This window comes from Exophiala xenobiotica (assembly GCF_000835505.1).
Source record: "Exophiala xenobiotica strain CBS 118157 unplaced genomic scaffold supercont1.1, whole genome shotgun sequence".
In the NCBI taxonomy this organism is placed as follows: domain Eukaryota; kingdom Fungi; phylum Ascomycota; class Eurotiomycetes; order Chaetothyriales; family Herpotrichiellaceae; genus Exophiala; species Exophiala xenobiotica.
Window position 1 is genome coordinate 5,151,661 of NW_013562494.1, and position 24,619 is coordinate 5,176,279.

The 24,619-nt window shown below is 51.6% G+C and overlaps 7 protein-coding genes across 11 annotated transcripts; 5 read left to right on the forward strand and 2 right to left on the reverse strand.

Moving 5' to 3' along the window:
• Positions 1 to 20: 20 nt before the first annotated feature.
• On the reverse strand, positions 21 to 3,901 carry PV05_02021 (uncharacterized protein). Its single transcript, XM_013467090.1, has 2 exons — positions 3,792 to 3,901; positions 21 to 3,743 (listed from the first exon to the last, which is right to left on the reverse strand). Exons 1-2 carry the CDS (start codon positions 3,807 to 3,809, stop codon positions 135 to 137), a joined length of 3,627 nt encoding a protein of 1,208 aa, XP_013322544.1. The 5' UTR covers positions 3,810 to 3,901; the 3' UTR covers positions 21 to 134.
• Positions 3,902 to 4,144: 243 nt separating this feature from the next.
• On the forward strand, positions 4,145 to 9,108 carry PV05_02022 (uncharacterized protein). The gene has a single exon (XM_013467091.1). The coding sequence runs from the start codon at positions 4,348 to 4,350 to the stop codon at positions 8,785 to 8,787; it is 4,440 nt and encodes a 1,479-aa protein (XP_013322545.1). The 5' UTR covers positions 4,145 to 4,347; the 3' UTR covers positions 8,788 to 9,108.
• Positions 9,109 to 9,291: 183 nt separating this feature from the next.
• Positions 9,292 to 11,798, forward strand: PV05_02023. Of its 4 annotated transcripts, XM_013467092.1 has the most exons (5): positions 9,292 to 9,454; positions 10,057 to 10,270; positions 10,320 to 10,453; positions 10,507 to 11,275; positions 11,332 to 11,798. In XM_013467092.1, exons 2-5 carry the CDS (start codon positions 10,153 to 10,155, stop codon positions 11,352 to 11,354), a joined length of 1,044 nt encoding a protein of 347 aa, XP_013322546.1. In that variant the 5' UTR covers positions 9,292 to 9,454; positions 10,057 to 10,152; the 3' UTR covers positions 11,355 to 11,798. The 4 variants fall into 4 exon arrangements, with proteins under 4 accessions (XP_013322546.1, XP_013322547.1, XP_013322549.1 ...); XM_013467093.1 differs by having other exon boundaries at positions 10,057 to 10,453; XM_013467095.1 differs by lacking the exon at positions 9,292 to 9,454 and having other exon boundaries at positions 9,536 to 10,270.
• Positions 11,799 to 12,604: 806 nt separating this feature from the next.
• Positions 12,605 to 14,400, forward strand: PV05_02024 (uncharacterized protein). The gene is made up of 2 exons (XM_013467096.1): positions 12,605 to 13,263; positions 13,335 to 14,400. The coding sequence occupies exons 1-2, from the start codon at positions 13,126 to 13,128 to the stop codon at positions 14,175 to 14,177; spliced, it is 981 nt and encodes a 326-aa protein (XP_013322550.1). The 5' UTR covers positions 12,605 to 13,125; the 3' UTR covers positions 14,178 to 14,400.
• On the reverse strand, positions 14,280 to 16,398 carry PV05_02025. 2 transcript variants are annotated; one of them, XM_013467098.1, is made up of 3 exons: positions 15,825 to 16,398; positions 14,945 to 15,760; positions 14,280 to 14,783 (listed from the first exon to the last, which is right to left on the reverse strand). In XM_013467098.1, exons 1-3 carry the CDS (start codon positions 16,335 to 16,337, stop codon positions 14,451 to 14,453), a joined length of 1,662 nt encoding a protein of 553 aa, XP_013322552.1. In that variant the 5' UTR covers positions 16,338 to 16,398; the 3' UTR covers positions 14,280 to 14,450. The 2 variants fall into 2 exon arrangements, with proteins under 2 accessions (XP_013322552.1, XP_013322551.1); XM_013467097.1 differs by having other exon boundaries at positions 14,280 to 15,760.
• A 178-nt stretch (positions 16,399 to 16,576) lies between these two features.
• PV05_02026 (uncharacterized protein) lies at positions 16,577 to 17,863 on the forward strand. Its single transcript, XM_013467099.1, has one exon. It carries the CDS (start codon positions 16,733 to 16,735, stop codon positions 17,747 to 17,749), a length of 1,017 nt encoding a protein of 338 aa, XP_013322553.1. The 5' UTR covers positions 16,577 to 16,732; the 3' UTR covers positions 17,750 to 17,863.
• Positions 17,864 to 18,119: 256 nt separating this feature from the next.
• PV05_02027 (uncharacterized protein) lies at positions 18,120 to 23,509 on the forward strand. Its single transcript, XM_013467100.1, has 2 exons — positions 18,120 to 18,744; positions 18,794 to 23,509. Exons 1-2 carry the CDS (start codon positions 18,415 to 18,417, stop codon positions 23,315 to 23,317), a joined length of 4,854 nt encoding a protein of 1,617 aa, XP_013322554.1. The 5' UTR covers positions 18,120 to 18,414; the 3' UTR covers positions 23,318 to 23,509.
• Positions 23,510 to 24,619: the final 1,110 nt, after the last annotated feature.

The window sequence follows — 24,619 nt, forward strand, 5'->3', positions numbered from 1 at the left end:
CTCTAAGTCTTCAATTTCAGGCGCCATTAAGGAGTCTTTTTCTATGACAGGTACTCAGTAGGTCGGCTCCAGCTTCAGTCAGTGTAATCCCTGACAAGTTGAGAATCTCCCATTTACTTTCACAACACTAATTCCTACCACTTCACGCTGAATAATTCCATACCTACGCCGACTACCATGATTTTGCATCCGTCACCTGACTGGCCTGTCACCATGCTTCCCTCGTGTGCTAACGACACCGGTTGACCGACGGCATGGTCTTGGACGACCTCAAGCCCACTAACATCAGCAACGGCCGTCCATGCGCCGCCGGCTCTCTGCACTTGGATGTCGTCCAGTAGCTTGTTATTGCCTGGCTGTGCACTGATTGGCTGCTTGATTGAAGAAGTGGCCTGGTCAAGGCCGATATGAACCTTCCAAAGATTCACGCGCTGGTCGTTGCCTGCACTGACCACGGTTATGCTGTGTCCTTCTAAAGTGGGTGTCACGCCCACAATCTTCAACCCAGTGACCGCAGCAGCATGGGCCTTGGGAATGACGATTGTTCGGACGTGGTGTTGGTGAGACTCGCTGTAGTCGCCGTCTGTACCATTAGTCAAGGGTAAGGCCGGCATCATTGTGAGGAGAGTTAGGCCTATGGCATTGTCGTCGCCGCCTGTAGCAATGAAATGCATTGTTGAGCCAACTGGAACGATGTCCATAGAGAGAACACTGCTTTGATGGACCTTGTGGACTTCCATCACTTCTGAAGTAGATTGGATCCGGAAATCGGTTTTCGAGGGGTGGAACACCAAAGAAGAATCGAGGCGACTGATATTGACGAAGCCATTCGTGCCAGCCGATACTAACCGTGTCTGGACCGGTGATGAGAAGAAAAATGCCTGCATCACACAGAAGGAGCCATAAGTGATCTCTTGCAGACTCTCAAAAGTACCCTGATTGCGTGCGGTAGATGGATTGTATCGAAGGACTTTCGTCTTACCGTTCGAATACGCCAAAGCCAGCGTGAAACATCCTCTCCCACGGCTGTGTTCCTGGTCATGGTGCAAGGATGCGCCACTTTGCTGGCGCTCATCCCGGAGATCGAAGCTCATTATCCTGGCGTCTGAGTCGTCTTCTTCTTTCGGCATCATGTCCCATAGCACAGCCCCAACACCAATAAAGGGCACATCGAAGGTAATTTTCCATACATAGAACTCTTCACATCCGGCACAGCTGAAGAGGTACTCACCGGATGGAGAAAACCGAATGTGTTGTAGTCCTGCTGTGTGGCGCTTGAGAGTTGCTATGCTGCGGAAAACAGGCTTGCTCTGAATACTGTTGTTACGAGCTTGATGCTGCGTCTCTGGAAGATAGGATGTGGAATATTGTTGCTGGGATGAAACTGCAAAGAGTCGTATGTCCGTATCCTCTGCTCCTGTGGCGATAAGGACTGCCCCTGGAATAAGTCTCGAGCTGCGAGCTATTGCCTTGATTTCTCGGCCGTGACCACCAGTCTGAATGATCGAGTGGCCTGGACCTCGTGTTCTATGCCAGTTGAATTTGCCAGCTTTGGTCCAGATGAATGATTCTGCGCACTCATCGGACGCGGGGCCAGCTCCAGATAAGGTCATCTTGGTCCCATACGCGGAGAGGGAACAGTAATCGTACGCCCAACTCCTATGGGCGCCACCACACTCCACGGATAAAATTGTCGATTGTTGTGTCTCGTTCCAGACAACGAATGATGTTGACCGGAAACCATATAGGATCAGGTCATGTGTATCAGAGACTGGCGAGGCTCCAGATGGAAGAAAGTATGCGCCTTCAATGTTGGGACCGAAAGCGGGCGAGGAGATGTGCACTGTGGAGAGCGCAAAGTGGTGTACCTCGAGTCCATATATCGCATACGTGCCATCGCGCCCTGTAGTGAGAATATGCAATTCATCTGTGAGTGCTGTCTGTGCCGGTGAGGGTTCAAGGATCATGATCGAGGTCACACAATCTGTGCCATGAACACGCCGAAGACACAGGGGCTCCTTGACCATGTCCGAGTTGGAACTTACGCCGGGATACACCGCTAGTGCACCAGCACGGGAGCCCAGGAGGAGTATGTGTTTCATCTCGTCGTAACAACAAGCTGTCAGGACGAAGGTGTTTGGTAGTCGGAGCACCGTGTGATTAACTTCAAGAGAGTCCCCTCGCAAACCCAACCAGATTATGAGAGCTTCTTCATTCCCCAAAGACGCAACAACACATGTCTTGGGTGCAAGGCTTCCATTGGAAGACGCGACTCGCATCCATAAAATACTAACGCCTAAGGGCAGCGTTATAGGCAGCAAATCATTGCCCCTATCAAGCCTCAACGCGAATAGGCCGCCTCGCTGTTGAGCTACCAAAACTAGTCCCAGTGCGGCAGCCTTGCACAGCACGAGACCGCCTCGGGTGGAGCTCTTGTAAAGCTGAGTAAAGCCTAGTCCTCCATCCCGCAAGACCATATGATACAGATCACCTTGGTCAGTGGTTGCGAGGCACGAGTCTCTGTTGATTGGGAGATAGTGCTTCAGGGCTTGTGATGTATTGGTGATCTCCTTGACTGTCTTTGATAGTGTGATTGAAAAGTCCTTGCTTGTATTAAGCAGATCAAACGGCCTCGATACTACCTGACCATCAGCGCCGCCAGTAACGACAGTCATGAATTGGCCATCTGTCTCAAGTGACATGGACCAGGCATTTTTGCCTACATGATGCCGATCACTACACAGAGGTCGTAGCTGCAAGTATCCTCGCTGATTGGTCTCAGTAGACCATAACTGGCATACAGCGTCCTCCCCTCTTGACAAGATCAGTAGGTCGGAACAGGGATCGTTGGCGATCCTGGGTACGAACTGAACTCCCCAGATACGTGAAGTGTGACCCCAAGCAGAGGCCAGCTCGAACTTCTCGCCTTCCTCGGCGTTACCGAAGCCGGTTGTGGTTGTGATAACTTGGTGGTCTGACCTCGGAGACGAGTGCTCACAATCACTGATGTCCCACAGTCGGACGGTGCGGTCATCGCTGCAACTTGCAAGTAATCGACTAGGTTTGTCCACTTGATTGAATTGTTCGGATATGGAAACACCAAATACAGAACCTCTGTGTCCATTGAAAACATGCTTCACCGAGACTAGCCATTCCTGGCCAGTGCCATTTCGGGAACAAGTCCAGACCAAAATGTTGCCGAAGACTGTCCCAGCGGCCACGATAATCAGATCTGGAGTGGCAACATGTAGGTTGCCTGAATAGAGAAAAGAACCGGGGCCATGAATTACCTGGGCATTTTCACTGTCCAAGCTAATTTCAGGATGCTTGTCGACAATAGGGAAGTCCAAAAGCACGTTGTGTGCTGTAAGCATAGTTACGCTAGAACCGGCGAAGACGGCATCAATAATCCAGTCTCTTACACTGAATTCCTCCGCGAACTCCACCTGTGTCTTGAATGCTTGTGGACTTGCATTTTCGGCAAAGGCAATCAGCCTGCCGACTCGTACGAAGGCGCCACCCCAGATGATGACATACTGGATATGCTCGTTGCCGGGAGGTGCGGTACCAGGTCGCGTCACAATACCATGGATAGGCTGGGCCTGGAACACTTGAACAGAGAGGCGTCTGAATCCATGTAGATCGTAGACATTGAGATGAGGTCCTTGCCCGACAAATAGGAACCATTCTCTATTGACTCTTGTGAGTCGCAGAGCGCTAACAGGGAGACATGCGGCTTGGGACTGGAAAATTTTAGCGTGGACGTTTTCGGGTGGTTCGTGGAGGCTCACCTTGAGAGACCATGGCATTGAGGCAAATAATTGGTTCGCAGCGCAACAAAGGAAATCTCCTCCTACGAGGAATGATGGTTAGTTGTAGGAATAATTTAATTCTTCTGCTGTGTTCCTTGATACTTGATGGGCACCATGCCGGGGTGAATGTGGAAGGCACAAAAGGGCAGTCTTGATGCCAAGACCCCTGGACGGGCTCGGCAGGAGCTAGTGAAGCCTCACCACCAGGAGACCAGCCGTGACCAGCTTACCTAAAGCCACTCTTAGCGATTGGGTGCCCCCTGCTGCCATCTGGTGCCATCTGATTTGGCATCCTCAATTGATCCTCACTGTTCTCACTGTCCTCACCCATCCTCAACTTTGAACTTCCAAAGCACTTTCAGCGGACTAGCCATCGTTCGTTCTGGCGTTTTCTTCCAAATCATCTAATTTCTCGCATGGCTGCGTCGACAATATGCAATTCACATGCACAGCGTCACTTGTCAAACCGGCGCCTCGCTAAGTCGCGTCTTGCGACGCGTAGTTGACAGTTCATCGCACATAGGAATGATCAAAGATGGACATTCATACCGGGTTGCCTAAAGCATCACACCCGAGACGACCGGGGCAGGAGAATCGAATTCCTTATGATGGAGCAAATCAACGTCTGAGCGACTACCCGCAAGGGTCAGCGTCAGCACCCCATCAGAAACGGAATTCGAACACCTTCTCGACCACCTTCAACGGCAATGAGATCGATCCCATTGTCTTGAGCGACTCTGAAGATGAAGCGGCCGGAAAGAAACGCAACCGTAAAGTTGACATAGATTTGACACATGAAATTGTGCGTGATCATTCCTTCAACCCATGGCGCCAGACGAACCAGATGTCACCAAATTCCTTTGCATCTACGCAAACTACACCGTCACTACGAGCAACGCAAAATCCGCTGCAAAGAGGCAACGAGCAGGCTTCACTTTCCCGACCCATGCCCACCGCAAATGCCTTCTTTGAGGCCGTTCACCTCGGACCACGGCCATATAATGCATTGCTCGCAGCAATGCGCGATCCTGTTACGCGCGAACAAGACGTCGATGCGCGGAGTCGGACGCCTCAGACCCGTGCGAGCGGCGACGTCGAAACACGGACAGGATCCACAAGTGCCTCGATTCCTGGTGGACCTCGTCTCGAGACACCAACATCTTCTCCCAGATACTCTCCCGTTCGACAAGGATCTCGCGAAGATCTACGTCGTGGACCAACACAGGCTAATTTAGGAAGCCCTTCAACCACTCTCAACCAAACTTTTGCACCTATAATTAATCAGACACTGCAAAATTCGGTGAGGCGCACACTACAGAGCATTTCCAACCAAGGTCTTCCGGACTCGACCGAGGACAATCTAGAAGAGGAGCCCCAAAACGCCTCAACAGACGCGGTGAACGATTTGCAGCGAAAAATCATCGAGCGGCGAAATATCGTCGAGCGAAATATCATCGCCCGCAGCTCGTCGAGCACAACGAGTCATGTTGTCCAGAATGAACCCAACAGTGGATCTAAAACTCTGGCTTGTATTAACTGCAATCGTGTCAAATCAAAGTGCGATGGGTTGTCACCTTGCACCGCTTGCAGACAACGTGGAGATTTATGCTCTTATGCAGCTAGGCATTCGCCTGACTTACGTCGGTCGAAGATAGTGTCTCTGAATCTGCCACGGTCAAATAACACTGTCGCTCCATCCAGTGCGCAGACTTCTCCTCCAATATGCGAGGCTTTGTCAAGCAAAGAGAGAACCAATCCTCTTACACGAAACTTCGAGGCAACCGCTCCCAACACCATGCAGCACGATACCGAAGGCCCAGGCGTGCGGCAAAGAGAACCATTATTCAGGGATTCCGAACGCGATAATGTGCCTGATCAAGCACAAGTGCTAGGTAGGCAGGCCCAAGAGATCAATGCAGCCGACCTTAGACCTCAGGCGACACCCGACGGTCACGGACAAGTCAGTGGCCATGACACCATACTTGAGGACGAGAGTTACACATCTGATGAATCCAGTGGTTCTATGGAAACAGCTCGCGTTGAACCTAAGATTGAGACAATCAAAGCCATTCTGGAGGATTTGCGAAAAGACCTGCACTCATGGCGTGAGAAATCAGTGCAGGCCGATTTGAGACAGGCGTTAGTGGACACAAGAATGCACTCCGGTCCAAAGACGGAGTCAGTGGCAGCGGATCCGTTCGCAGCTCTCACTAAGCAAAGAAGATCTGCCAGTGAAGCCGAATTAGCGGCATTTGCTAAACCTCAGAGTAAGAAACTGCAGGTGATTCCGACTGACGAGACATCCTTTTACACCGGCGGGACAATGCTTCCAAAGTATAAGGCCATTGGAAGAGTGTCGGCCAGTTTGCTGGCGCCGGGCTATCGAACCGCCAAATACAGACCATACGATGCAGAAGATGAAATACAAGATCCCGAATTTACCGAAAAGTATGCAGAGCGCGAGCAGAGGTTCAAAAACAACTACGATAGTCTGTTGGCTCAGCGAAACTGCCAGGAGCAGGTCTGGCTCTGGAAGCCGTGGGCGGAGGAATTGTTCTCGTATCTCAGGATAAAGGCCAGTGATGTGCTGTATTACTTCACTGTAGGGCACTTTGATCCCGATCGTGAAGTCACCGGAGATTGGTCAGACTTGTGGGAAGCAGAGCAAAGGAACAAGTGCAGAACCTGTGGGCTTGCTGATCCGGAGAGTCGATGCATGCATTTCAGTGAGACGTTCAGAAGTCTACCAAAGCCAGATGATCACAGTTTGGTGCTTGCAGGACTGGCCGCCTATGCTTTTCATGAGGAGACCGGAGTCAGTCTATGGCATGTGGCCGCGGGTGGACTTCTACAGCCACGTTATGACGACCCCAAAGCGGAACGCAGCAAAGACCTTAGCCTCTGCGTCATATGCTTCCGCCATCAATGCCCCGAACATGGTTCATACGAGGAACCTGCCGATGAAGATCATGGAGTTAAGGACTCCGAAGAATTCACCGCCTTTATCAACGACGAAGAGCGAGACCACAACTTACGGAAATTCACTACCCTCCCCGTTCGGGAGAAGGTCAAGACCGACCTACATGTTTGTGGGCTCTTCTGCGTCGAACCATCCTTGACACTGGGACAAATACTGGGTCGACAAGCAGATGGCAGTATTGGTGGTGACAGTCGTGCAGTTGTCCAGAGCCGGCATATCTTGGACGATGATGATCTTTGCGGTCCATCCTGTTTCTGGGATGCCACCAAAAGGCGCAATATCAAGATATTGGACCTTCAGTTCCAACCATTTCAATCACAGTCTCAAAAACTTGTGGTTGATAAAGGGCTACAATTCTATCTTAACAACAAGCGGGGACCGTGCCTCATTGCACAGATTGTCAAGGATGTCGGTTGCATGAAGATCTTTGAATACATGGTTTGGCGCCTAACGCGCAAAGCTCACCTGAGCGTGGATGGGGAGGTAATGTCTGACAGTAGTAATGCTCAGCGACTCTCGAACCATCCAGGTATGCGCAAGAGGAAGAAGCCGCCACCGAACATTGACACTTCAAGAAGCGCCGAACTGGACCTCCGGGAAGCCTTTGTACCGTGTTCTCATGACGGGCCGTGCTACAACAATCCAGCATGTTCCTGCTCGAAGAGCAAGATACATTGCGAGCGAATGTGCGGATGTGGTGATTCTTGCAAACGACGCTTCCGCGGATGTACGTGCACCATGCGTGGAAACAAAATCTGTTTCAAGGACAGTCGATGTGACTGTTGGACGCACAACCGTGAGTGCGATCCATTCTTGTGCGGCAAATGTGGCGTGCTCGAAGTGTTGGATTCATATAATAAGTACAACGAGGACATTCGAAAGGGCCGTTGCAAGAACAACCGGATTCAGCTTGGCCTACCGGCACCCACCACCAAAGCACCCAGTCAAGTACAAGGTTATGGCCTCTACAGCAGAGCCGAGATTGCGGCCGGTGATTTTATCGGCGAGTATACCGGCGAGATTATCAGCATCAATGAAGGTGATCGACGAGGAGCAATGTATCATGTGTTGAACCAAGAGTATCTCTTCATCATCAACAAAGGGCAAGAAATCGATGCCTCAAACCATGGCAACAAGATGAGGTTTATGAACAACTCCCAGCTGGACGAATACATCAATGTTGAACCCAAGAAGCTATGGTGCAATGGAGTGGTGCGACTAGGACTTTTCGCTAAGCGATTGATCAAAGCCGGCGAGGAACTTCTGTACAACTACAACTATCCAGAGTCGGTGACGAAGAATTTCTGGGAACCCGGCGAAAGACCAGCCAATGCCAGGAGGCTGATTCCCATGGCATCTGAACGCATTGCCAGGACAACAGGAGCCAACAAATTGACCGAGGAACAGGCGAACCAGATCCGAGAGGACAGCAGTCAATCTCCATTGTTGACTCGCCATCCGAAGCGCAAGAGGCCCATGCAGGAAAGCCCTCGAACCTCATACCGCACTAGAAATGCGACCATGGACGGCGTTGGCGACAGCTCTGCAGATGAGCGAGCGCAAGTTCCAGAAGCCCCCGAAATCGGGGATTCTGAGGATTCGGACTACGAAAGTAATAGCCAAATGTCGGACGACGTAGGCGAGGTTGACGAGGACTCAGACGATGAATCCGAACCTGAATCTACGGAGCGCTTGCCGACGAGAACGAGAGGCTATGCGCGTGGTCATAAGTCACAGAATACTCACGAGGCCACCAGGCCCGGGACACAAGCAGGCAGGGACCGATCCGGACGGAGGCCGGGCCAAAGGGATTCGCAAACGTTTGAGAATAGACGGGACCGCGCAGGCACAGTTCAGATGGTGAAGGCTCGTAAAAGAAAGATTGGGCCGCATGATAAGAGGTTTGGTGGAAGAGCACAGCAGCTGGCCTGGCAAACCAGAAGAAAGAATGAAAGTCGAGAACGCGGCAGTGGTGATGGCAGTGGAGAGCTTTAAGGCTCCGATGGTCCAGAGCTGGCATTTCCGGTCGGTCGCAGTGGCCCATTGACGTGCATACTTTTAATTCGCCATGGGACGGGGCAGCTCCCCTGATCGTCATCAATGGTGGGAGAAAATCTGCGAGAGTCTTGCTGGCGGGACTGGACCTTTGCTGCGTTGATCACTAGGCTGTGCAGATGTCACCGATCGCACTGAGATGTTCAGCTTGTGTGTACACGGGTGCGTGCGCTATCCCCAGGACTCCATTCTCTAGTAGAAATTCGAGGTCGACTATGGATGCATGTGGAATCTGAGTTTGAATTGGCTCTTCCGTCGTCTTCTTTCCTGGTGGTGCTCGGTTTCTTTCTGACAGTGATAGCTCCAGTGTCCCGAGTGTAGCTCCCAGCTGGTGCGTGTCGATGACGTGAGCGGCTTGTTGCTTTGACGACCAGATTCAAGCCACACAACCTGCATCGTGAGCGGTTATTAAGCCTAAGCCGTTGCCATACCCATCCATTTTTCTCAGAGCGTCATACTTCGTACTCATAACAACTCGTTACTCGACTAGCTGCAGCAGCTCCAAAGCTCCAACATCCCATAGCTCGAAATATCTTCTGTACCTGCGCCGGCTGAATCATCTTTTCCACCTCGTCTCTCCCACAAGTGGCACATACGCTGATCTCTGGTAAGTTGACACTTCTTTGTTTTGCTTTGCCTGTTGTATTTGTTGCAGAGGCAGTACTGTGGTACGAGTCAGCGGCGCTTACGATGACGTTGTTGCGGCGGGCTCCATCATCATCACCACCGAACAAAGACATGACACTTGGACGGCGAGATTATTGATGGGGTGACTTGTGGAACAGCTGTTGTTCGATGTATTATTGTGCATGGATGGCACGAGCTGGAAAAAGGTGGCTTGACACGGGGGCTTGATGCTTTGGGGTTCGCTAGGCTAGCAGCAGGGCCTGCATGGATCGAGCATGGGCGATTGTTCGCCTGTGGGTGCCCGCTGCCCGCTGCCCGCTGCCCTGTGCTGGGTGCTGGATGCATTTGCCCATCTTTTCCAGCTCCCGCTCCCATCCGGCACGTCATCTCAATCCACCTTGGGGCCACCTTCACCTTCACCTTCATCTTGCTGAACTTGCACCTTTCCGTTCTCACTCCTCGGCGCCATTCATTCCTTTTACTCTCCAACTCCTTCACCACCGCAGTCACTTTTATTCGAAGTCTGATTGCAGTATTCGAGCTTCGAATTGACTCTGCTAACACCCTGTCTTGCGCATTCAGACCTATCACCAACCTCTTTTCGCCTTTCGCCTGCTCAATCGAACCTGAGCACGAGCCCCTCCTCCTCCTCTCACTGCCACACTACAATCACTCAAGATGCACCGCACATATTCTATGCGCCAATCGCGCGCTCCTACTGCTTCTCAGATCGAGAACCCTCCTCCGCCTCCGTCCTCCACCAAGGGCGGCCGTCTGTTCGGTCGTTCCAACTTTGGTACGTGAGACCACTGCTTGGTACACCTCCCCATCTGACGGCGAGTTAGGACATGCCTTCAGAAAAGGAACGGCTGGTGCATTTGGCCCAGATCTCGCGAAGAAACTCTCGCAGCTCGTCAAGATGGAGAAGAACGTCATGCGCAGTATGGAGCTGGTAGCACGCGAACGGATGGAAGTGGCTGTAAGTCCCGGGTAATTCATTGGGGTGAACATCTCTCTAATCCTGTTATGCAGCAACAATTGTCTCTGTGGGGTGAAGGTTGCGACGAGGATGTCAGCGACGTCACTGACAAGCTCGGTGTTCTCATCTACGAAATGGGCGAGCTCGAAGATCAATTCGTGGACCGATATGACCAATACCGTGTGACCATCAAGTCCATTCGCAATATCGAAGCCTCTGTTCAGCCTTCCCGAGACCGCAAGCAGAAAATCACCGATCAAATTGCTCAGCTCAAGTACAAGGAGCCCAACAGCCCTCGAATTGTCGTCCTGGAGCAGGAACTCGTCCGTGCCGAAGCCGAATCTCTTGTCGCCGAGGCTCAACTCTCGAACATTACCCGTGAGAAGCTCAAGGCAGCATTCACCTACCAGTTCGACGCCATTCGTGAGCACAGCGAAAAGGTGGCCATCATTGCCGGATACGGCAAGCATCTGCTCGAGTTGGTTGATGATACCCCGGTCACGCCTGGCGAGACCCGTCAGGCCTACGACGGTTACGAGGCCTCCAAGGCTATTATCCAGGACTGCGAGGATGCCTTGACCAACTGGGTGTCATCCCGCGCTCAAGTGGCGTCCAAGCTTTCCACCCGCGCGCGCAATCTCAGCCAGCGCAGAAAGAACGCCGCCAAGCGCGAGGGTGGTGTTGACCTAGCCGGTCAAGACCAGCCCATGAAGGATGACCGCGACAGCTGGGTTCCCGCTGGACAGCACGGAGAGTACGAGCAAGAGGAAGAAGATGAGGAGGACGAAGAGGGAGAGGAGCAACACCATGAAGGTGCTAATGGTGAGCCTGCCACAACGGACGCCGATTTCGCGCAGACGTACTGACAATGAGAACAGGTCAACATCAGGTGCCCGCTTAGATGTCCCTCCGGGCCAAATCGTTCGAACGAGCCCTTCTGAGCGAGATCGAAATCGTGTCAACGCTTGCGTGATGGAAATGCTGCGATTTGTCAAGACAAATACCCTCGGTTCTTGGTTGGCGCAGGCAGGAGTCGTGACCGTGACGCGCACTAATCGATATGTGTCTTGTTTGAGTTAAGGTCTTTGGACGATATGAGGATTGCCTGTCGTTGAGGATGTGTTTGTTCGCCACGTTTCTCTCCATCTTCAGAACAAATCAGCAATACATGCCCAACCAGCTAGGGTCGATCTGAATCAAGATAGGGAAACAGGCGGACAGACACGAGTTGAAGGCACGAGTCACCTTTGTTACTGTAGTCAATAGCATAATGAAATAATGGAAGCAGATCAGAACACGCGGCTCGTGGCTGATGTTTCTTGTCAATGACTCGTGGTTTGACCAGCATGCGCGGCTGTGGTTGCGTATATCCTACACGTTGCCGAAAGCTCATGATATGGTGCCGGACGAGGCCTTTGAATCATGTGGCCATTCTTGAGGCTGGCAGCAAATCTGTAGTCTTCATTATTAGCACGGCTATAGAGGATCATGACTGGCCTTGATCGGTTGTTGGCTCATGCTTTTTGCTGATTTGGGCGGAAGAGATCTTGGCCAGGCAGGACTATTAATAGCTTGGTCATTGGAGTTCAGCCTCGACGGGTTTACAAGTACTCCGCGCACGCAGTACGACCTTTTCGAGTCTCTGTTAGAGGGGACCAAGACTTCGTCTTCGCTTATTTGGATCTCAGTCGGGCACCGCATAGTCTGCGCGAACCGATCAACACGGAGCCAAGCTGTACATTTTCAGCTGCTTGTCGGTACAATGCATCCATGTGACTGGCATGTATCTACGAGGGACCTCCAATACTTTAGGCGTAGTAGACTTGCTCGATACATGTTGAGCTTCAAAAAGAATCGATAATTGCCAGCTGCCGTCCATCGTGGATGCTGTCACGAGGAGCGAAGCATAGATAGGTACTCGTAGTATACGGTGTTCAGCCTCTCCGAATTCGTAGACCAGACTTGCCAAATTCACCGTCACCATCACCATCAAGATCTCGTGGGCGCACACGAATATATGGAGCACAAGCTGAGCCACCTGCTACGACGACTGTGCCACCCAAACAGGGATCCTGCTGGCCTTGACAGTCGATTCAAAGAGCAAGCCTTAAAAGGTCTTGGGACCAGATTCATTTCTGTCTGTATTCATCGATCTCGAAGCACTCGTTCTCTTCATCTCAGCTTTCTTTATCTCAAACAAACATCCAAGTGGTGATTCCTACTCATCGTTGACCATCTTTGGAAATCTCCAGCCATCGATCTCACAGATCAGCTCCACATCTTGACCACCTCCAAACCCTTCGCTTCGCCTGCGGCTAAGGCTGCGGCTGTGGCCAGTTGCTTTTTAGTCCAAACACCGGACTCAAGTGCTTACGGGCCCCCAAGTTACGTCGAGTTTGGGATCGAAAGAACAGTTACTTATTCTTACGCCTCTTCGACCTTGTTCAGTCCCTCTACGATACTTGCATATCACCTTATTATACTCTGCTGCTTCACACACCATCTCGTGTGACAGCCTTCGACGTATTCCTGTTCTTCCCCGCACGCATCACTTTGAAACGCATCATCTGCTCCAAATTCGTCTACACAAAAGGGAAACAGGCGCAGCTGAATTGGCCTGAACTGCCTCTCTCGCCTGAACAGAAGGGCACCTCTTACACTCCAGACACATCATGGTCTCGGCGGGCCGTGTGTGCTGTATCACAGCACCATTTCTCCTTTCCATCGCCGTACTAGTATGCCTAGTACTAGTCTTCCTGGCGGGCACGTTTGACCGCAACAACACGGTGGACGATCTATATTTTCTCAAGGTCAGCATTACATAGTCACCCGTTTCTGGTTTTTGGGCGAGCTCGCAGACTGACACAACCGTGCTGCATAGATCGACTTGACAAACATAACCCTGACCTCCTCCGCAAACCTCCTCGGTGATGGTACATCCAGCAACGAGACCGTCCTGGGCGGAGCTCTTCAAGCGGCCAAACAGTCATTGGGAATGAAAGATTACTACACGGTCTACATGCGCAGCTACTGCAGCTGGAACGGCGACGACACATACGCCAACTGCACGGACCCGCAAGCCTACTTCTGGTTCAACCCGATCAAGGTCTGGGGCCTGAACGACACCGGCGTCAATATCGACGACTACCTTCCCAAGTCCTTCCGCGATGGCTTGGACGTGTACCACTCTGCCAGCAAAGCCATCTTTTACTTGTACGTGGGAGCTCTCACCGCGGCCTGCGTGACGCTGCTGGTCGGCGTGTCCGCCGTCTTCAGCAGGTGGGGATCGTTCTTCACGACGTTCTGCGCCGCGGCCATGTGCTTGCTCGTTCTCGGCGCCAGCATCACCGCGACGGCAGTGTACATCGTGGTCAAGGGTGCGCTGAATGAGACGCTCAAGAAGGACTACGGCATCAAAAGTACCGTCGGCACAAGGGTGCTCAGTGTCACGTGGATTGGCACGGCGTTCGCTGTGGGCGCCGGATTCTTTTGGTTACTCAGCGTCTGCTGCTGCAGTGGTCGGAGCCCCTACAACCCGGGGAGTCGCGAGGCGCGAAAAACCAGGGCGGAAAAGACCCCGTACACGTACGAGCGTGTTGGGAGCCCGTATCTGGGCCCGAGTGATCAGCAGGGTGTGCCGCTGAATACATTCGGCCCACGGCCAGGTGGGTATGCCGATCAACGAGGCACGGCGTACGAGCCGTTCAGGCCGCAGCATGTGTAAAGCCGTTTCGGCGAGTCTAGTCGGCGAGGGGTTTTGTGTGTTTTGGGATGGATTGTCTATTCGGCGTTAATATGCATCAAGCGATTTGGAACGGGACACGTGCGTGGTGAACAGAAAATACTGTCGAATATATAATTACCTGGCAGTTATCAAACATGCTCAAATAAAGCCTTTTGGCATTAAAACTCAAGATACGAGCTTGAGCTTAAGCTTAAAATTGAAGACATCATCACATGTCGAACTCATTCCAGCTGAAATTACCGTGTCCAAGAATCAATCCGTAACGGCCTTCCACCCACCTCTCGGCTTATAATTGACAAGGCCCTCGTCCTGGGCTACATCCGCAGCGAGACGACCCGTGAGGACACTCGTCTCGAAATCCCGCCCACGGACGTAGAACGAAGGAAACCCGCCAAGTTGGACTTGCCCTTGTCCTTGCCCGTGGCCTTGGACTCGGACTTGCTCGTTTGCTGGAGAAGAAGATGATGGTTGACGTAGACGCGGTCGTTCCCAGACCCGCCGGCCGAATTCGATACGATTGGTCGGTCGGAAGCCGCAGGCCTCTCGCTCGAGAGAGAGGAACCATTTGCGCTGGTGGATGGAGTTCTGCGAGTTGTGTCGTTATTATTACAATATTGGTCCAGTGCCAAAACAAGGGGAAAGTGGTTTGGGACAGGGTCGGGACAGGGACGAGACACGTGCGCCTAGGGAGGGCAGAGGGAGAGTAGGAGGGAGGAAGAGAAGGAGAAGGAGAAGGAGAAACGTACAATGCTGTTCGTTGCGCCGGGGTAGGCGTTGTGAAGACGGATCTGGACTTCTTCGTCTTCTTTGGACTCGGGTACGTCGTCGGGTTGGTGTGCAGTCGTGGCAGTGTTGGTGGTGGAGGCGGAAGTGGAAGTGGAGGTGGTCTGGTGCTTTGCCCCGACCTCGTCCTGAGGTTTGTCTCGTTTAGGAGTGACGAGGTCGCTAGAGTAGGAAGGTGCAGTAGCGGTCACTGTCGCTGTCGCCGTCGATGTGTAGAGGGAACTTGAAGGTTGATGTTCAAGGCCAGGAGGTTTTCGTGATGGGCGTGGTGGGGACGTCGTGCGTAGTAAGGATGAGACGCTGCGGCCGAGTTTCGGAATGCGCTTCTCGCCTGCTCTGGCCTTTTCAAAGGAGCTCTGGCTTGATTGATCGTGCGTTGACGGACGACTGGGTCCTGACGTAGAGTCCAAATCCGAATCCGAGTCCGACGATTCGACGTGAGTTTGCCGGCGGGTAGTGGTGGACGGCTGGGAGCGTTTGCGGCGTTTGAATGCTGGTGGTTCGGGCTGGGCAAGTCTATTGTTTTCGTGTGTCAGGCGGAAGTTGAGGGTGTAGTTTTTCGGGAGACGAGTTCCGTGAAGTCGGACTTTGATCCTGCGGGATTGAAAGGCGCGATGGAGTTTCGCAGGCTCGGATTCGATGCTAGATAGATCAGGTTCGGAATCCGAGTCGGTGTTGCTGTCGTTGTTGGACTGAGGATCCTGGAGGACTTCGTACTCGCCAGTGTCCCAGAGAAGCATAGTCCCGGTCTCGTATGAGGCTGTTTCGATGAGATGGTTCTGAAAAGTTGTCAGCATGGCCAGGCCGGGGATTGGAGCTGTCAAAACCGTGAAGCAAACTCACCCACAGATTATGGACTCTGGTCTCGGTGGCATTGCGATTCAACTTCCTGCTGTTGGGATCTCCTGGTAGGCCGTACATGATTGCAAAACTGATCGAGCTGGTCGAGTTGCATTGCAGGCGAAGATCATAATGGGTGCCAGCGACTGGATGATCGTGCTGGTGTACAACGAAGTGGTGACCTCTATCGTTGAGGTTTCTCTGATAGAGGTCTAGCCATTCGTTATGGTCCAGCCGAGGCTGTCCTTCGATCTGGGGTCGCGTTGCAGCGAGGAGTTTAGATGAGAAGAATGTGACATGGTCATCGATCTCGACTTCACCTGCCTCTACGGCTGCAGTGTCCGACTTGGTGGGTATGGAATTGAAGGCTGGCTTAGTGCGTCGTCGGGGATTGGTTGGTGGGGGAGAGATCGATCTGTTTAGCGATGCTGGCGGCGAGATTTCCCAAGACTGATTTTCTGGCTTGACGAAGGGATTTTCGATGATGTTACTCGTAGCGGGTCGTTGTCTCTTCATCAAGAGTACATTCGAGTGACTGGGAAGTGGATAGCAGCAGGAATGAGGTGTTGAGTGCAGCATTGATTGGGGTTAATCCGTAGGTGAAGATGTCCATGGATCATTTGAGTGATAGACAATGTGGGGTTGATGACTAACGAGTTACGCGATTGGCTCTTCTCCCTGCGCCTCTTCACACGAGCTCGTACGGGTACTCTGGGTGTGTGGTTCCGCAGCTCTTCTTCGCTTACACAAGAATTGGTAAACCTGTCACCCATCACGACCCATTTTCCAATTGCAACAAATCCATGACCAAACCGTCTATAATCCTCACTGGGAGCTTCTCGTCTCCTCCACCATGATCTAGCTCTTTTCGCTTTTCACAGGTCTAAGTATATATCTCTCTTTCCTCTTCGATGCTGCCCGACTTGATCCATTCAAAAACCACACTCATCATTACAGTAACAGTCCTAATCACAGCAATAAGAGCAGTCTACATGCTCAGCAGCAACAATACCAACACAGCCACAGAACAATCTATGAAAACAACAAACACCTTGAAAGCTGCCATGTCCACTCTATCGCATACCAAAATCGTCCCTCGACCCTCAAAGACAAGAGGAGGTGCCGACCACGGTTGGCTCAAGACAAAACACACTTTCTCCTTTGCGGGATGGTATGATCCGAGATACACGCAGTTTGGATCTCTCCGCGTCCTCAACGAAGATCGCGTCGAACCAGGAGAAGGATTCCCAACACACTTCCATCAGAATGCCGAAATCTTCAGCTATGTCCTGTCTGGAGAATTGACACATCGTGACTCGATGCTAAAGAAGGGCGCCGAAAGCACCGACAAAGACAAATTCTTCCGGTTACAGCGTGGTGATGTCCAATTCACAACTGGAGGCAGGGGCATTTCGCACAGCGAGTTCAACGAAGATAGCCAAGGGAAGAAGGAGTGGACACACTTCCTTCAAATATGGGCTTTACCTTGGAAGAGAAACCTGCCGCCCGCATATCACACCAATACCTTCAAGGAGGAAGACAAGCGCAAAGGCTTTGTGACCATCATTACTCCATTGAAGGCGGGACCTGATGCTACATTGGAAGAGGAGAAGGCTGCAGTCCCTGCCCGGGAGGGCACCATCCCTATCCATGCCGACATTGTATTTTCAGCAGGCATCATACCCCCAGGCAGTGCTTTCACCTATATGGTCGGTGGCGGGGATGCTGTCAGCTCCAAGTCGGATAGAAAAGTGTACATCCATTTCCCTGAAACGAAGGGCGGGCAGGCCAAGATCAGATTGGACGGACGAGAAGTATTGAATGAGGGGGATGGTGCATATGTGACTCACATCAATGCCAATGATATGCTCAAGGTGGAGAGCATAGGAGAGGCAGAAGCGGAGGTGGTGATTATTGATTCAGAGTAAATGTGACTCTGCCTTTAGATGGCGATATTGTATCAGCACTGGCAGTTTGATCAATGTATATGGACTTCCACTATCATACATGCAACGAAATATCCTTTTACTTGTAAACATCTGATGAAGACGTCCTCAAGAAATCCATAGCATGTTACTTTGCCCTTTCATGCACGTAGCATCCCGTCCACAGGTATGAGTAACGCAGTGACTCATTTGCAGAACGCCTTAGGGAGACGTTAAGAACTTGCCAATGACAATAGTGGGAGAATTGCTTACCTAGGCCCGGAATAGGTAGCCTCGAGGTAGCTACCTGCATGTTTCAGTTTGTGGATTTACCCATATATTGGGACTTTCGTATTATGCTTCCTCCCGAGAACGACGACTCTTAATTTTTCGAATTTTATAACGACTCGAGAACAGATTTCGTGTCCTCAATCTCTGTTCATTCAATCTTCGAAGTGTCGTTACCTCTTGTCACGACGTGGAAACCACGAAATCCTCGATCTCCACCGTTAACAAAAGCCATCGTCATACGCCCGCCACTTCGGTCGAATATCAAACATTAGGCCTATTCCACACGGATTTTTCGTTTTCCTTTTGCTCCAGGAAGTGATATCGAGGACATGATGTATTCGACCCTTTTGACATCGTGATCGCTTGGGGAATCCATCATGGCTGCGCATCACACCACCGGCTCTGTCGCTGTCTCGATAGCATGCCTGGTGGCTGTGGCACTTCTTTCAATCCCGGCCGGCTACAAGCTCGTCGCAAAACTGCGCGCGAAGAAGGATCAATATCAACATGTTTCTAGCCGGTACGAAGACAAAGATGGTGTAGCTACCGAAGAGTCTGAAGAAGCCTTTTCCGATCTCATACCACGACTACTCCTAATATTAATCTCGATTGTGGCTTGTCTCGACGCTCTAGCTACAGCTGTCTTGACCACCACGCGCCCGGATTTGTCTCTGACCATCGAACAGTGGCTTCAATTCGGGACATGGGTAAGTCAGATTTGTCATTTCGGGAGCGGCTTTTTCTGACACCTGCAAGTTGCTCGTGCTGTTCCAGGCTGTGGCTGTTTTTGTGACACCATCATCGTTGCAGCGCTACAACCTGGGAATTTGCTCCGGGATATCGAGCTGCTTCATCGCCGTTGCAGTAGCTGTTGAGAATATCTCATTATGGGCTTCTCAAGTCCGTCCACTTCCGAGAAATGCTCATCTTACGCTATCAATCATTCAATTCGTTGCAGGCATACTCCTCGTCTTCGCAAGCCTTTCCATTCCTCGGCGACCCGACGTCTACTATAACGAGAGTGTCGTTGACCGTCAGAACACTGTGTCGGTGCTGGGGAAGTTCACCTTTTCTTGGCCGTCGTCGGTCCTGGCTTTCGCCGCAAAGAATAAGGGCCTTGACTATGACGACCTGCCCCAGATCGACCACGAAATTCGATCGCGAGAGTTGAGAAGAAGGTTTGAAGCAGCCGGACAGAAGAACAAGCTTTGGAAAAGCATCTTTTGGTCGCACAAGTGGGCATTTATTCAGCAGTGGACTTTCCAGGCAATCTGCTCCTTCACGAACTTTCTGCCACAGATCGCGCTTTACTTTATTCTGCGTGCTCTCGAAGCTCGAGATGAAGGTGCCAACCTCGGCATGACTGCCTGGCTCCTAGTCATTGGATTGGGAGCAGCTGTCACCTTCTCCTCATGGCTAGAAGCTTGGATGTTCTTTGTCGTTTTTATGAAACTCGCTGTCCCCGTCTACGAACAGCTCTCCGCCGTGGTGTTTGGTAAAGCAATCAGACGAAAGGATGTCAAAGGCGCAGGGAAGAAGCAAGAGCAGGCGGAAGGTAATGGTGAAGCCTTGAATGGCGAGATTGTCGTCAACAAAAACGCCGGTCAGAAAGGAGAAGACCGCACCCCCGAGGGCGACGAGGACGAAGACGAAGACTTCCAGAAGTCTCGACAAAGCACGATTAATCTTGTTGGCGTTGATTCGAAGAGAATCGCAGACTTTGCGGCTTACAACTACATCTTCCTCGGTTCGGCCATCCAGCTTATTTTTGCTTTCAGCTTTCTCTCGAAATTGATCGGGCCTATCCCGTTACTTGCCGGTCTGGCAGCTCCAGCTATCGTAACACCAATCAACATCATTGCAGCAAAACGATACGCAAATGCGCAAGACAACCTGATGAAGCATCGTGATCAGAAGATGGCGGTCGTGACCGAAGCGTTGCAAGGCATTCGGCAAATCAAGTTCAGCGCTCTCGAACGAAACTGGTACGAAAAGATCCTTGAGACGAGAAGAAAGGAGCTGAAAACCCAATGGCAAGTTTTCGTCTATGATACGACTCTGATCAGTATCTGGATCTTTGGACCTGTCATGCTTGCTGCCATCTCTCTTGCAACATACGCTCTAATCTACAAAGAATTGACGGCATCAGTGGCGTTCACGACCATTTCAGTCTTTGAAGCAATCGAGATGACATTAGCGGTCATCCCGGAAATGGTCACGGATTTGCTTGATGCTATGGTCTCGGCAAACCGGGTCCAAGAGTATCTTGATGCCCCAGAACGGACGGAGTATAGCAAGCCAGGTGACACTATTTCGTTCAAGGATGCCACCATCGCTTGGCCATCCGATCGACCAGAAGAGGAGGACCAGCAATTCACATTGAGCAACCTCAACCTTTCATTCCCCAAGAAGGAGTTAAGCGTGATCTCAGGCCGCACCGGCTCTGGCAAGAGTTTAATGCTTGCATCCATTATCGGTGAGGCTGAAGTGCTCGCTGGGACTCTGACTGTGCCCAAGCCACCGCCAGCTGATCAACGACACGATGAGCTCGCCAACAAAGGTAACTGGATCATTGACTCCTCCGTCGCTTTTGTCGCGCAAATACCCTGGATAGAAAACGCCACTATCCGCGAAAATATCCTATTCGGCCTTCCGCTAGACAATGATCGGTACCAGAAAGCTCTTTCTGCATGCGCACTTACCAAAGATCTCGAAATGCTCCAGGACGGCGAATTAACCGACATCGGTGCCAATGGAATCAATCTCAGCGGCGGCCAGAAATGGCGAGTCTCTTTCGCGCGAGCCTTGTACTCAAGAGCAGGGATCCTCATTCTCGATGACATCTTCTCCGCCGTCGACGCACATGTCGGCCGCCATCTCTTCGAACAGGCATTGACCGGTGACCTTGGCCAGGGTCGCACAAGGATCTTGGTCACGCACCACGTCGCCCTGTGCCTCCCCAGGACAAACTACAGCGTCCTCCTATCGAACGGCACGGTCGAAGAAGCGGGCCGAACAGAAGACCTCCGGAGCACAGGCAAACTAAATCATATCCTCGCCCAGGATGTCGAAGTGCAAGAGGACGAGGAGCAAGTCGACCGCGAGCAAGCCCTGACTATCGACGATGGCGGCGGCCTGCAAAAGATGTTCAGCAACCGGTCCCGCCGGAAGTCTGCGCTCAGCGATGCCAACATTGACGACGAGGATCTGGCGCGTCGCCGCTCACACGCCGGACAACCTGGCGCAGACGAGGCGAAGAAGCCCAAGAAGTTCACCGACGACGAGAAGCGCGAGACGGGCGCGATCAAGTTCCAAATTTACGCCGCGTACATCCGCGCCTGCGGAGGGTTCGGTTACTGGTTCTTCGTCCTCTTGATCTTCGGCGTCTGGATCGTCGTGTACCTCGCCCGGTCCTACTGGATCAGCGTGTGGACGAGGTCGTATCGGACCGAATCCGATCCATTGTTCATGCAGACCAATCCCAATGTCTTCGACATCAGCCGCCTTGTGCAGCAACCACCTTCATTCGGTGTGCGTGCGTATCAGCACATTTCCTCCGAACTGGCAAACACCGCGATCGACCCCAACCTCCGGTACTATTTGGGCGTGTACCTCGCCATCTCGCTAGTAGCATGGCTGATCGGCACGGTACGCTATTTCTACGTCTTCGTCGCCTCGATCCGCGCGTCAAAGGTCCTGTTCGAGAACCTCGCGTTCGCCGTCCTGCGCGCACCGCTACGCTGGCTGGATACGGTGCCCCTGGGCCGCATTTTGAACAGGTTCACATCCGATTTCAACATGCTCGACAGCCGGATCAGCATGGACTTGGGATTCATGCTGCACAACATGATGCACGTGCTGTCCGTCGTCATTGCGGGCTTGTTTGTGTCGCCCTTCATGATCGTCTTCGCGGCCGCTCTGCTGGGCATCTGCATGTTCTACGCCATCCGGTATCTCGCGGGTGCACGGGAGGTCAAGAGGCTCGAATCGAACGCCAAGTCCCCTGTGTTCGAGCAGTTCGGGTCGGTGCTCATGGGGATCGGGACGATAAGAGCCTTCGACAAATCCGACGCGTATCTGGACAAGATGTTCGCTCGCATCGACCGGCACACTCGTGCATATTGGCATCTGTGGCTGTTTAATCGCTGGATGGGCTGGCGGTTGAACATGGTGGGTGCGGTGTTCGCGTGCGTGACGGCGGCGCTGATTGTGAGTATCACGACCATCGACTCGAGTCTGGCCGGGTTCGCGCTGAGTTTTGCGCTGAGTCTGTCAGAAGGCGTCATCTGGTTCCTTCGCCAATACAGTAATGTCGAGTTGGACATGAATGCCACGGAGAGAATTGTCGAGTACTCGAACATCAAGATCGAGCAGCAGGGCGGCGTCGATGCCCCCGCGGCCTGGCCGACTGAGGGCAACCTCGAGGTGCAGGATCTGGTCGTTGCGTATGCGGACGATCTGCCGCCTGTGCTGAGGGGTCTGAGTTTCAGTGTCAAGAGGAATCAGAGGGTTGGCGTGGTCGGCCGGACGGGCGCTGGCAAGTCGAGTCTCACGTTGGCTTTGTTCAGGTTCCTGGAGGCGAGGTCGGGCCGGATACTGATTGATGGCGTGGATATCGCGAAGATCAAGTTATATGATCTACGGTCACGGTTGGCGATCATCCCGCAGGATCCGGTGTTGTTTTCGGGGACGGTCCGAAGCAATCTGGACGCCTTTGATCAGCATTCGGATGAAGAGTTGAGGGAGGCGTTGGCGAGAGTGCATTTGGTGTCGTCGGCTTCAAGTGGACCCAGTGGGAGTGTGACGCCCGTGGTTGATGGAGACGGTGTGAGAGATACGAACACGAACATCTTCAAGTCGCTGTCGAGCAAGATCTCCGAGGGAGGCTTGAATCTGTCTCAGGGTCAGCGGCAGTTGCTGTGTCTGGCGCGAGCGATCGTGTCGCGCCCGAAGATCATGGTTCTGGACGAGGCTACGAGTGCAGTCGATATGCAGACGGACGCCCTCATCCAGCGGTCGATCAGGGAAGAGTTCACGGACAGCACGTTGATCGTCATTGCGCATCGGTTGAGTACGATTGCGGATTTCGATCGGATCTTGGTGCTTGGTGAGGGCAAGGTGCTCGAGTACGATGAGCCGAAGAACTTGATGGCCAAAGAGGGCGGAGTGTTCAAAGAGATGGTGGAGATGTCTGGCGAGAGGGCTGAGCTGGAGAAAATCATCGCAGGTGGCCATGGTAGCGGTACAGAGATGCAGAACGGCGGAGGAAGCTCGACTTAAAAAAGGCATGAGAGATGCTATGCTGTCAGGGGATATCAATTGTGCATAGAGTGGATGCGGAACATGAGCCTCGTGGCTAGCAAATATTTAAGGTACAGGCGTTTTGACTGAGGACCAAGGTAGAATGAAAAGTCGTTCGGCTCGTGCTTGGGGGAACAGGAAACAAGGCATTGAGCTTTGTATCAAAAGTTGACTTCTATCAATCATGGACCGTATCGATCTCATGGCCAGCAAACGATCTAAATCTGATTTGACCGAGCAATGCGCCGCTGAGACGAGGAAGATGCAACGCGTCTTGAGCTGAATCTGCGTCCTTCACAGAGGCTATAGTCTACGTCTTGCCCATCAGAATACCATCATGCCCCAAAGTAGACCCAACTAACCCGCTGCAATTCAGAGTCCGCCATGGCGGTTCAATGAAATTGGACTCTGGCATCAACACCGTAATCACGATCCGTCAAATGGCTAGAAATTCTGTCTTGGGATCTCTGGCGGAGTCCTCAGTCGAGAAGGCCCTGCATTTCCACGAAACTAGGGGCCTTCTCGGCGAGTTGGGCGCCCAGGAATTCTGGGCGCACAACGCGTGGAGTGCTAGGTTTGCACCTATTTTGCTAGTGTAGTAAGCATGACAGGGTACCCTGGTGCATAATTTTGGGTAAACTGACTTACGTTGCCGTCCCCCGCGTAGTTACGAAATCGCGTCTTATATAGCGATTTTTAGTGTTTTCTTAACGTCGTCTATTATTGTATTTTATAAAGCTATCTCTAGTAGTTTATAGGGCCGTTTAACTATCTCTCTATATCTTCTCCTCTTAACCTCGCCGCTACCGACGATATAAACGATAAGGAGCTTATACTTATTCTCTCTCTTACCGCTATTACTTAGTACTTCGATACTATAGTCTCTCGTTCTTCTCGTTTATCGTTAAAATTAAAGAAACTTCGTCTTTAATACTATTACCTTAAGTTATTTTAGCGTTAATTAAGAATATTAATTAAGACTTTTAATAAAGTAATTAGCTTTTATAAAAAAAATAGTTTATTTTTATAATATATAGATTAAAATAAAAAGATTATTATCTTTATATATATTTATTAATTTAGTGTTAGCTAGATAATTATCTTTAAAGTATTTAAACGCTTTTCTAATACTATCTCAAAGTTATTCTATTAGATCCTCGATACTCTCTTATCTCTATATACTTAAGAGATAGTATAATCGTTAGCGCTTAATCTATTAGCTAAGATTATCTAAAATAATCTTAAATATTAGTTTTTTATAGATATTTATAACGTAATCGA